At 47.4% G+C, this 11,169-nt stretch overlaps 1 protein-coding gene across 1 annotated transcript in view; it reads right to left on the bottom strand.

Moving 5' to 3' along the window:
- The window catches only part of SMARCC1 (SWI/SNF related BAF chromatin remodeling complex subunit C1), a 75,800-nt gene that overhangs the window by 46,471 nt on the left and 18,160 nt on the right, over positions 1-11,169 (bottom strand). Inside the window, 8 exon segments of the mRNA XM_087915818.1 lie at positions 686-807; positions 3,718-3,755; positions 4,255-4,314; positions 6,967-7,091; positions 7,802-7,854; positions 7,856-7,927; positions 8,761-8,886; positions 9,354-9,429. Coding sequence (XP_087771944.1) covers positions 686-807; positions 3,718-3,755; positions 4,255-4,314; positions 6,967-7,091; positions 7,802-7,854; positions 7,856-7,927; positions 8,761-8,886; positions 9,354-9,429 — 672 coding nt within the window.

The raw sequence follows: 11,169 nt of genomic DNA, 5'->3' as shown, positions 1-11,169 counted from the left end.
ACGCGTTGTCTGCAAGAAAACACCCAGCTCAGAGAGCACCAAGGTCCTCCTCCTCCTCATCTTCCTTCCTTCCTTCCTTCCTTCCTTCCTTCCTTCCTTCCTGTCTTCCTCTTCCTTCCAGTACTGATGACATTCCCTAGTTGGGTCATGAAATGTCTGCAAGGAAACAACCAAGCTTAGAGAGCAATAAGAACTGCCCTCCCAGTCCTCCTCCCTCCCTCCCTCCCTCCTCTTCCCCTCGTCTTCCACTCCATAACCTTCCTCCCTTCTAGCAATTATGACTTCATCATCAGCTAGTTTGGTAATTAAAGGATTGCAAGAAAGTCAGCAGGCTCAGAGAGCACCAAGGACTCCACAGTCTTTTTCCTCTACCACCTCATCTTCCTCCCCTTCATTCCATGTAGAAAATAATGTCAATTATGGAATTGACAAGATTCCTTCCTTCCTCCTTTCCCTCTCTCTCTCCTTCCTTCCTTCCTTCCTTCCTCCTCTCCTTCCTTCCTTCCTTCTTTCCTTCCTTCCTTCCAGCACTGATGACGTTCCCTAGTTGGCTCATGAAACATCTACAAGGAAACCCCCAAGTTTAGAGAGCAACAAGGACCCCACGCTCTTTCCTCCTCCTCTTCCCCCCTCCAAACCCCCTCACTAACCCCACTAAGGTTTGACGTAAAATGAGGAGGCTTACCAATTGTAGTCGAACCAGGAGGCATAGCTGGGGATTATGATGTGGTTGGTCTGTTCGGTGACGTTGTCTTCTCCGGCATCGAGGGACCGTCCCTGGTCCCCTTTGTTGGGGTCTTCATCTTCCTGTCGGCGAGAAAGACAGTTGAAGAGTTGGCAATATTCTTTTCTTCCTCCTCTTCCTCCATCTCTTGGCCCTCCGTCCCCACTTCTCCTCCTTCTCCCTCTTCTAATTCTCTTCTTCCCCTTTTTCTCCTCCTCCTCCCTCCTCCTTTTTTCTCCTTCCTTCTCTCTCCTCCTCCTGTTCCCTTTTCTTCTTCTTCTCCCTTTTCCCCTCCTTTCTTTTTCTCCTTCTCCTCCCCCTCCTCCCCTTTTCTCTCTCCTCCTTCTCATTCTCCTCCTCTTCCCCTTCTTTTTTCTCTTCCTCCCTTCTCCTTCCCCCTTCTTCTATTTTCTCCTGTTCCTGAGCTATATGACTTTGACCCCCCCCCCACCCCCACCCCCAGTTCTCAAAGAAGGTACTGGACATCAGTAAATTTGTTGGAAGAATAAACACTGTTGTGTGAAGGAGAGCGCCTTAATGTAAGAGGAGATTATGGGACGCTTTGTTCTCAGGGTCTTCTGAGATTTTGTTACAGGCAAGATTTGTTCGGAGAAAAGAACTGAACATCATCAGTGCGAGAAGGAAGGAAAAGGAGGGAGGAAAGGAAGGTGGGGGGGAAGAAGGAAGGACTGTGGAGTCCTGGGTGCTCTCTGAATTTGGTTGTTTTCTCGCAGACATCTCATGACCCAGCTAGGAAATATCATCAGTGTTGGAAGGGTGGAAGGAAAAGGAGGAAAGGGAGGAGGAAGGGAGGAAGGAAGAAAAGGAGGGAGGGAGGGAGGGAGGGAAGGAAGGAAGGAAGGAAGGAAGGAAGGAAGGAAGGAAGGAAGGAAGGAAGGACTGGGGGTCCTTTGTGCTGGGCTGGATGGTTTTCTTGCAGACGTCTCATGACCCAACTAGGGAACACCATCAGTGCTAGAAGAGAGAGAGGTTTTTGGAAAGGAGGAGGAGGGCTGTGGGGTCTTTGGTGCTCTCTGAGCTTGTGTTAGCGGAGAGTTTATATCGACGGAGAATAAATCAAGAAAAGCCTGCCAATAAAACTGCCCAGTTCAGAGAGCATGAAAGACCCCACAGTCCCTCCCTCCCTTTCTCTTTTCCCTCCTCCTCCTCCTCCTCTCCACAAACCTCCCTCCCTTCTAGCACTGATGGTGTTCCCAAGCTGGGTCACGAAACCTCTGCAAGGAAACCACTCAGCTCAGAGAGCACCAGGGACCACATACCCCCCAGGCCTTCCTTCCTTCTTTCCTTCCTCTTTTCCCTTCTCTTCCTCTCCAGAAACTGCACTCCCTTCTAGCCTAACCCTCTCCCTTCTAGCAATGAAGGTGTTCCTAGTTGGGTCCTGAAACGTCTGCAAGCAAACCACCCAGCTCAGAGAGGCGCCAAGGGCCCCATGGTCCTTCCTTCTCCCTCTCTTTCTCCTCCTCCTATTCTTCCATTCCACAACACCCTCCTTTCCAGCCCTGATGATGTTCCCTAGTTGGATCACAAAACATCTACAAGGAAACACCAAGGGCCCCATAGTCCGTCCGTCCGTCCGTCCTTCCTTCTTTCTTTGTCCTTCCTTTTCCTTCCTTCCCCTTCTCCCTCCCTGCTTTTTCTGTCCCCTCCCCCCACTTCTCATGAATCTCCCTCCTTCCTAACCCCGATGACATTCCCTAGTTGGGCATGAAACGTCTGCAAGAAAACCTCAAACCTCAAGAGGCTCCCAGGACCCCTCAAAATGTCCCTTCCATTCAACAAACGTGGAATGAAACTATCAGAGGTTCAACATATCCCAATTTGCGAAATCTCCCTCCCCTCTCCCCGGCTCCTCTGCCCATAATTCAAGTTAGGAGTCACGATTTTTGACGAGAAGAAGATTCGGTGCATAGTTCACCCCCAAAAGCCAGTCAGAGCCCGGCGTGGCCCAAGCAAAGCAAACTTTCCTGAGAGAGATTACTCCTTCTCTTGCGCTAAAAAACCTTCCAAAAAGGGAACTTGTTTTGCAACTCAAACAAATGCCACTTCCTTTGCAATCCTTTCTCCAAGATTAGAGTCCAGGCAGGGGTGGGGCTTCCAAAATTTTAGCAACCGGTTCTCCGCCTGCTTGCTGGGGTGGGCGTGGCCTAGTCGGCCTCCAGCACCACGGCAGGGGAGGGCATTTTCCCCGGGCTCCAGAGGCCCCCTGGAGGCTGGAAACAGGCCCCTTTCTGGTCTTCCAGAGCCTCTAGGCAGCCTGCTTTTCGCCCTCCCTGAGCCTCTGTGTGGGCCTGTATTTATCTGGGATCCAAAATTGGCCACGTGGGGACTCCTTGGCGGGGGGAGGGGGGGGCTAGCCAGGGTGGGATTTGCTGGTTCGCTGAACTATCCCTAAAATTAGCCACCAGTTAGCAACCGGATCGCATGATCCGGGGCAAACGGGTAGCAGCCCATACCTGAGTCCAGGAGCCTCGCTGAGGTCCAGCGCCCGTCAACTCATAAAATATTTCTGTGGTCTTTTTAGAGTTGCTGACAGAAAGGGAGGGGAGAGCAGTGCAGCAGCTTGGAAATCGAAAGCGCATTCCATGAATAGTTTTTCAGAGATAGTAACTAGGTGACCAAAGTTTCTGTCACACAAATATCTAACTGGAGACCATGATTGATGACTCTGGGCTATGGAGGTGTCTCACTGGAGAATAGGAATTGTGATACACCCAGCGGGCGGGGTGGGGGAAACCAGGGTCAAGGGGGACAAGGAATGATGTGCCTCAGAGTTGGCTACACCCAGGCAGTGCCGGACATTTTAACCCCCCATAAATCCTTTGGAAGTTTTGCTCGAGACTCAGGATTTCACTGGGGGGAACTGCCGGAATCCTGACTGCGCCTTTGTCTGAGGGGAAGTCGAAGCTCCAGGCTGCTAATTAAAATTAATTAATTATTTAAAAAAAAATTAAAGGAAAAGAACATTGGCTAACCTTCGCTCCGGCCGTCATCGTCTCATCATCTTGTTCATCTGCAAGACAAAGAAGACAATGGGAGGCGGATTTGGGTCATTCGCACAATGTCGCCGTTGTATACCACGGAGCGCAGCAAGTGTCTCTGAGTGTCTGAATATCTACGGCTGCCCTCCCTTCTGCAGGGACTCGACTTACAACTGCAATGGAGGCCAGCCTGTCCGTGGCTAAGTGAGGCGGTAGTGAAGTTTGACAATGTGGCTGGCCACCATTAAGTTGAATCCCCATCCTTGGGAGGTTAGTCCTAGGGTCGTTAAGCGAAGCTTAAGGGGGAATCATGAGAGCCCAGACCACTTGCGACCGTTGTAAAGATAAGTCAGAGGGGTTTGAGCGGCTGAATTCTGATTGCTTGAACAAGGGACACTGCGATGATCATTAAGGGGGAAAACACCATCCTAAATTCCGTTTTTAAGGGCCGTTGTAATGACGAACGATCGCTAAACGGTCATAAGTCGAGGCCCAGCTGTAAATAAAAAGCCAGAATAAAGTTGGTCTCACCAAGATCTGCGACGGTACCTCCTTTGACTGGTGTGTTTTCGCTGTCCTTCTTCAGATTGACTGCAAAAAGAAATAAGATCAACACACACACACACACACACACACACACACACACACACAATTTCATATTTCATAGCATTATTTTTATCTTTTAAATTTAATTTAATCGTGTTATTTTGATACTTGATATTTTTATTATTTTATTCTTTTTCCTTTATTTTATTCAATTTTACTTTGATATTATTTTAATTGAATTATGTGATTTTATTTTATATTTTATTCTATTTTAATTTAATTTTATTCTATTTTATTGATTATTTTAATTTTTACTTTAATTTATATTTTATATTATTTTTATTTTATTCTTTTCATTTTATTATATTCTATTTTACTTTATTTTATATTATTTTATTCTTTTCATTTTGTTTTAATGGAATTGTGATTTTTATTTTATATTGTATTATTTTATTCTATTTTATTTAATTTTATTTATTTTACTTAATTTATTTATTTAAATTTATTCTTTTAATTTTATTTAATTTTATTATTTTAATTTTATTTTAATTCTTATTCTCTGCTCTTTTTCTATCAAATCAGAACCTTCGACCCGGTGTTGCCAGACCTGAACGCCAGATCGCTCTCTGAGAGGTCAACACCTCCATCCCCATGTCCATCGTACAGGCAGTCCTCGACTTACGACCACAATGGAGGCCAACCTTTCCACTGCTAAGCAAGATTTTTGCAAAGCGAACGTTGGTCCCAAGTTTAGACTTTCCTTTTGCCACCGTCATTAAGTGAAGGGCTGCAGCTGGTAGCGAGTCGCAGGGTCGTTAAGTGAATCTGGCCCCCCAGTTGTGGAAAGGGATCATGCTGACCCTGGGATGCTGCGACCGTTTTAAATAACAGTCGGTTGCCCGGGGGGTGGGGAGGTGGGTCTGGATTTTGATCCCATGACTGCGTCGTAAGTGTGAAAAAAGGGTCCTCGGTCACTTTTCTTTTAGTGCCTTTTCACTTCAAACAGTAACTAAGTGAATGGTCGTTAAGATGAGAATTACCTGCGTTCTGCAAATAGAGGGTGGGAGGAATCCAGCAACTTTTAAAATTTGGAGACTTCAACTCCCAGAATTCCCAAGCCAGGCATGCTAGACCAACAATCAAGCAGTGAACAAGTACTCCAATCAAGGAATATACCAAGGAGAAAAACATGACACCCCACCCTCCCTTCTAGCCCTGATGACGTTCCCTAGTTGGGTCATGAAACGTCTGCAAGGAAACCCCCAGCTTAGACAGCATCAAGGGCCCCACAATCCTTCCTCCTCCTCCTCCTTCCCCCCACTTTTCATTCCCCTCCTCCTCCTCTCCTTCATTCTCCTACTCTTTTTCCCTTCCTCTCTTCTTGCTCCTTCCTCCTCCTCCTTTCACCTCTTCCTTGTTCTTCCCTCTTCTTGACCTCTTCTTCCCCTTCCTCTTCTCCTCCTCCTTCCCTTCCTTCCCCGCTCCTCCTCTTCCTTGTTCCTTCCTTCCTCTTCTCGACCTCTTCCTCCCCTTCCTCTCCTCCTCCTTCTTCTTCCCTTCCTTTTCCCCTCCTCCCTTCTAGCCCTGATGACATTCCCTAGTTGGGTCACAAAACGTCTGCAAGGAAAAACCCCAAGCTCCAAAAGCACCAAGGACCCCCGCAGTCCTCCCTTCTCGACTGACCTTCCCTGGCTGGATCATAAAACAGAACAGAGAGAGGCCCTGAGGGAGAAACCTATTTCCTTCTCTGTCCAAGCTTTCATTTCGCCCCCGCTCCCCGCAACCATTATGCTATACCGCCTTTCCTATTTTCAAACAAAAAACATTTTTTGCTAAAAATAGTCTATTTACACACACATGGTTGTGTAGACTCCAGTAACTCGGCTCTCAGATTTTGGAGAAATGGTTGCAGAAGTATGTATGTATGTATGTATGTATGTATGGTATTCAGCTCTGTTCGGGTATTTTCCCACATCATTATAGTTGTGCTTTTAAAGTTGTACTGACGTTTCGGCAGAATCTCATCTGCCATCATCAGGCTTCCGTATTGTATTCGTCTGTCACAGAAAAATCCTTTCTTAGTGAGCCCCTAGAAGCCAAGAGGAACGTCCGGGCCAAATGTCAAGTTTCTAGGCTTGACGGTTCTGGAGATTTTGTGATGATGCGTGAGGGGTATTTTGCTTTTATATATAATTAATTATAGATAGATAGATATAAGATATACACACACACACATATACACACGCAGATATACATAAATATATATACACACATACACACATATGTATGTATGCATATAACTACATACACACACACAGATACATATATGTACATGTGGCGGTTGTTCAGTGAGTCATATGTCGGTGGAACAAATCCGTGGACTCGGGGGGGACACACACCAATGGGGACGCCACGACTCTCACAAAAATGAGTCGGCTGCCCAATGCCTGACTTTGGATTGCAGGGACGTGAACTGTGACAAAAACAAAAAAACAAAACCTGGACCTCCACCACCAACATCTCATTCAGCAATGGGAATTTTGGTCATCAAGTCGAGGACCGTCCCTCTGGAGGAAACCTCCAGATTACGCTTTTCAAAAGCGGGGAAAATAAAAACACAGCGGAGTAAACGGGGGAGACTTCTGTGGGGGTTTGTGTGGTGCAGCTTTGTGTATTGTCCGCGGCTTTGCGACGCACCGTTTTTGGGCAGGGCCACCTCCTCCACGTTGGGCACCGGGGTGGGGTCCTCCATGTCCTTGGTCAGATCGTCCTGCTCCTCCTCTTCTTTCTGACCGCGTCGCTTGCCATAGAGGCTGGCTTGTCTGAAAGGGGAGTGAGGGGTGGGGGGTGAGACAAAAGTAGAAGAGACCACCCTTGAGCGACCCTTTTCTGCACAGGGGGTGGACCATGGGTTAGGGTTCTCCCCCCACCCCCACCCCCTGTCAACCTGAAAATGGGTGGGCTTCAACTCTCAAGTGGCCCTGAGTTAGCAGGTTGAGCAGCATCTCTTTCTCTGTCACTTTCATCCGTTCATCTCTTCATCTCTCCACCCACCCAATTCACCCAATTCACATCCATTCACCCCTCCCTCAATCCATCTCTCCATCCCTCCCTTTATCTCTCCACCCATTCCTCGACCCACCCATCTCTCCCTCCATTCACCCTCCATTCTCCCATCCATCTCGCCATCTCTCTCTCTCTCTCTTTCCCTCTCTCCCTCCATTCCCCCACCCAGGTGTTTCTCAACCACGGCCACCTAGAAGACGGTCGGCCTTCAGCGTAAGATAGAAGGAGGATAACAGGAGAAAGGAGTGGCAGTTAAGACGAGTCCCCAGCGGAACCGTCTCTTTCTGACTGATCAGCCGAGATGGGAGGGAATGGGCACCTCCTCCTCCTGCAGGATTGTGAAGGGATCCACCGTGGGAGGTGGCAGATCATCTCCTTCCTCCTCTCGGTCACGCTAACCACAAACTCACTGCCACTTGATGGGTAATTCAATCCATCCATCCATCCATCCATCCAAGGACCATACCCTTTCTTGCCAACTTTCTTCCTGGATTCCACCGGGGTGGGAGGGGGTGGGGGGTGAAGGAGAGGCCTTCCTCTTCCGGGTCCCGGCCGCTGCCTTCCTATCTCGCCGTTCGGGGCTACGGACCGGCTGCTGAAAAAAGAAAAGAGATGGTCCAGCCAGGCTCCCTTTTCCCCAGGACCCATCGTCCACGTCTCATCCAGCAGCTGGTTTCTCAGGGGCCCTGCCTTTGAAAATGATCCAGGAACCTGTGGCAGGTTCCCCCAAAGGGGCTCTGAGGCAAGATTAGATGGGCACTGAGGGTCCCACCCCTGGCAAGATTCACAGGTGTTATGGGCCTCTTCTCTTAAGGAGGTCCATCTGGTGGGACCCAGAAGGAGGACCTTCTACAGTGGGGCTTCCCTGAAGGACCTCTCATCTCAGATACATCCATCTGACCCACCACAGCCAGGAGGGAAGGAGATGCTACGGGTCTCCTCTCCTAAGAAGGCCCACCTGGGGGAACTAAGAAAGTGTTGGGGTTAAGGCCCAGCCACTCGTCTAAAGCGGTCCAGGGTCTCCTGCACGAGCTCCCTTCCAGCTTATTTTCCCTTCTTTCCTCCTCTCTTTTTCCTTTTCTTCCTCTTTCCTACTCCCATCCATCTTTTCTCTCTTCCCTTTCCCCTTTTTAACCTCTCTCCTCTTCCTACCTTCCCTTCTTCCTCCCTCTCTCCTTTCTCCTTCTCTCCTCTCCCACTCCATTCTATCTCTTCCCCTTTTCCTCTTCCCTTTCCCTCTTAATCTCTTCCTTCCTGCCTCCTCTTCCCTTCTCTTCTTTTTCCTTTCTTCCCCTCCCCTCTGCCTTCTCCCTCTTCCCATCTTCTTTTCTTCCCTTTCCCCTTTTTAATCTCTCTCCTCTTCCCTCCTTCCTTCCTTCCCTCCCTCCCAGTATCACCTCTATCCCAAGAAGCCAAAAGCATCACCTCTTCGTTTCTCAGGTAGATCCGTTGTCGAAAACTGACCGGCTTCTTGTTCTCATCCACCTCGTAATCTTCTTCATTCATCCATTCATTGAAGACGTCCATGTCCAAGATCCATCGGGCGTGGACCTAGCCCAAACAAGCAGAATCGTCAGAATCGTCTAGAAGGACAGGCAGTCCTCGACCTACAACCGCCGTTCAGCCCAAAATTGTGGCTGCTACGCGAGAAATCGGGAGTTTTGCCTGATTTTAGGATTTTTCCTGCCACCATTGTTAAGTGAAATGCTGCAGTCGTTAAGTGGGGAACCCGGTTGTTAAGTGACTCTGGCTTTCCCCATTCAGCTGGCTGGTCAGGAGGTCACCAAAGGGTCATGTAACCCTGGGGTGCTGTGACCGTTGTAAATGGCCATAGCCTCCAGCCCGCTCACCATTTAGGAGAACTTCATTCTGATGTTTGACATTTTTTGCAGGGGTCATCTTGTGTGCGCAAACCGTACGCGTAATTTCTCTTCCCTAAGAATTAGTAATGCCTCCAGCGAAGTCACTGAAAAAGCAGGGACTGTCACAGCCGCTGCCCACCAAGAAGCAAGACGCACCTTCCAAGGCTTTTCGGGAATCGGAGGCTCTTCGATCTCTGCTTCGACTTCGCTCACATGGACCCAGGTGTCATAGCTGAAAGGTTAAAAAAGAAAAAAAGAAATAGGTTGGTTAGGCTGCTCTGACAGGATGAAGCACAAGAGACATGGGAAACCATATCTATCTATCTATCTATCTATCTATCTATCTATCTATCTATCTATCTATCTATCTATCTATCTATCTATCATCTATCCATTCATCTAGTATCTATCTATCAGCTATCTATCTATCCATCCATCATCTATCCATCTAATATCCATCTACCTATCTATCTATATCTATCTATCTATCTATCTATCTATCTATCTATCTATCTATCTATCATCTATCTATCTATAGATCTATCCATCCTGTATTTACCTATTTACCTGTCTATCCATCCATTATCTATCTATACATCTTCTAATATCTCTCATCTATCCATCCATCCATTTAGTATCTAACTAGTATATCTATGTATCTATCTATTCATCTAGTATCTATATCTACCCATCCATTGATCCATTCATCCATCAATCGAACTATCTACCTAGCTATCCACCTACCCACCATCCATCCTTCCTTCCATCCATAAATCCATCCATCCATCCATAATCAAACTATCTATCCATCATCTATTCATTTATCCATCCATCTAGTATCATCTACATACCTACCTATGTATCTATCTATAGATCTATCCACCCCATATTTACTTATCTATTTACCTGTGTCTATCCATCCAGTATCTATCTATCTATACATCTAACTCTCTCATCTATCCATCCATCCAGTACCTATCCATCCATCCATTTAGTATCAATCTCGTATCTATCTATCCATGTGTCTACCTATCTACCCATCTAGTATCTATCCATCTACCCATTAGTAACTATTTATCCTTCGATCTATATCCATCTATCGATCTACCCATCCATCATCTATCTATCCATGTTTAGTTTAGTTTATTGTCATTGCACCTCACACAACGAAATCAAACATCATTTTCAGTGCACATCATGACCATGAAAATAAACAACAAACACACATCCTTCACACATTGAACCAGAATCCCCCGACACCACACCAACACTGCACTATACAGCAGAATTCAAAAGAGCTCCTGCCCTGGAATAGAAGCTGTTTTTCAGCCTATTTGCCCTTGTTTTTATTCTCCTGTGCCCTCTGCCAGATGGTAATAGTTCAAAAAAAAGGGGGGTTCCCAGGATGAGATGGATCTTTGAGGATGGTTTGAACTTCCTTAAGGCAATAAAGCTCTTCCAAAGAGGGCAGAGGGCAACCCAGGATCCTCTGAGCAATGACATTAACCCTCTGGAGTGGCTGTCCCATCTGCCCCGGTGCAATTGGCAAACCAGACAGAGGTGCAGTAAGTTAATATGCTCTCTCTCTGGTGCAGCAGTAGAAGGTCACCAGCAGTTTCTCATTCCGTTGTTGTTTCCTGAGAAGCCTCAGGTAGTATAATCTCTGCTGGGCCCTTTTGACCAGGGCTACAATGTGGGCACCCAGGTCAGGTCCTCTTTTAGGGTAACACCCAGAAACTTAAAACTGGCCACTTGCTCCACTCGGTCTCCGTTGATAAGCAAGGACTGGATGTCTGATCTGTTCCTTCTATATAGTCCACTATAAGCTCCTTGGTCTTGATGGTGTTGAGGCCCAAGTTATTGTCTTCACACCACGAAAGCAACCGTTGGTCCACCTCATCTCTGTAGGCAGTCATTCCCCCCCCCCGCCCCCACCCCGGAGATAAGTCCCACCACTGTTGTATCATCTGCA

This window comes from Pseudonaja textilis, chromosome Z (assembly GCF_049901715.1).
Source record: "Pseudonaja textilis isolate UNSWEBS1 chromosome Z, rPseTex1.2, whole genome shotgun sequence".
NCBI classification, from domain to species: domain Eukaryota; kingdom Metazoa; phylum Chordata; class Lepidosauria; order Squamata; family Elapidae; genus Pseudonaja; species Pseudonaja textilis.
The sequence above is the reverse complement of the archived record's forward strand: the minus strand, read 5'-3'. Positions and strand labels throughout refer to the sequence as shown.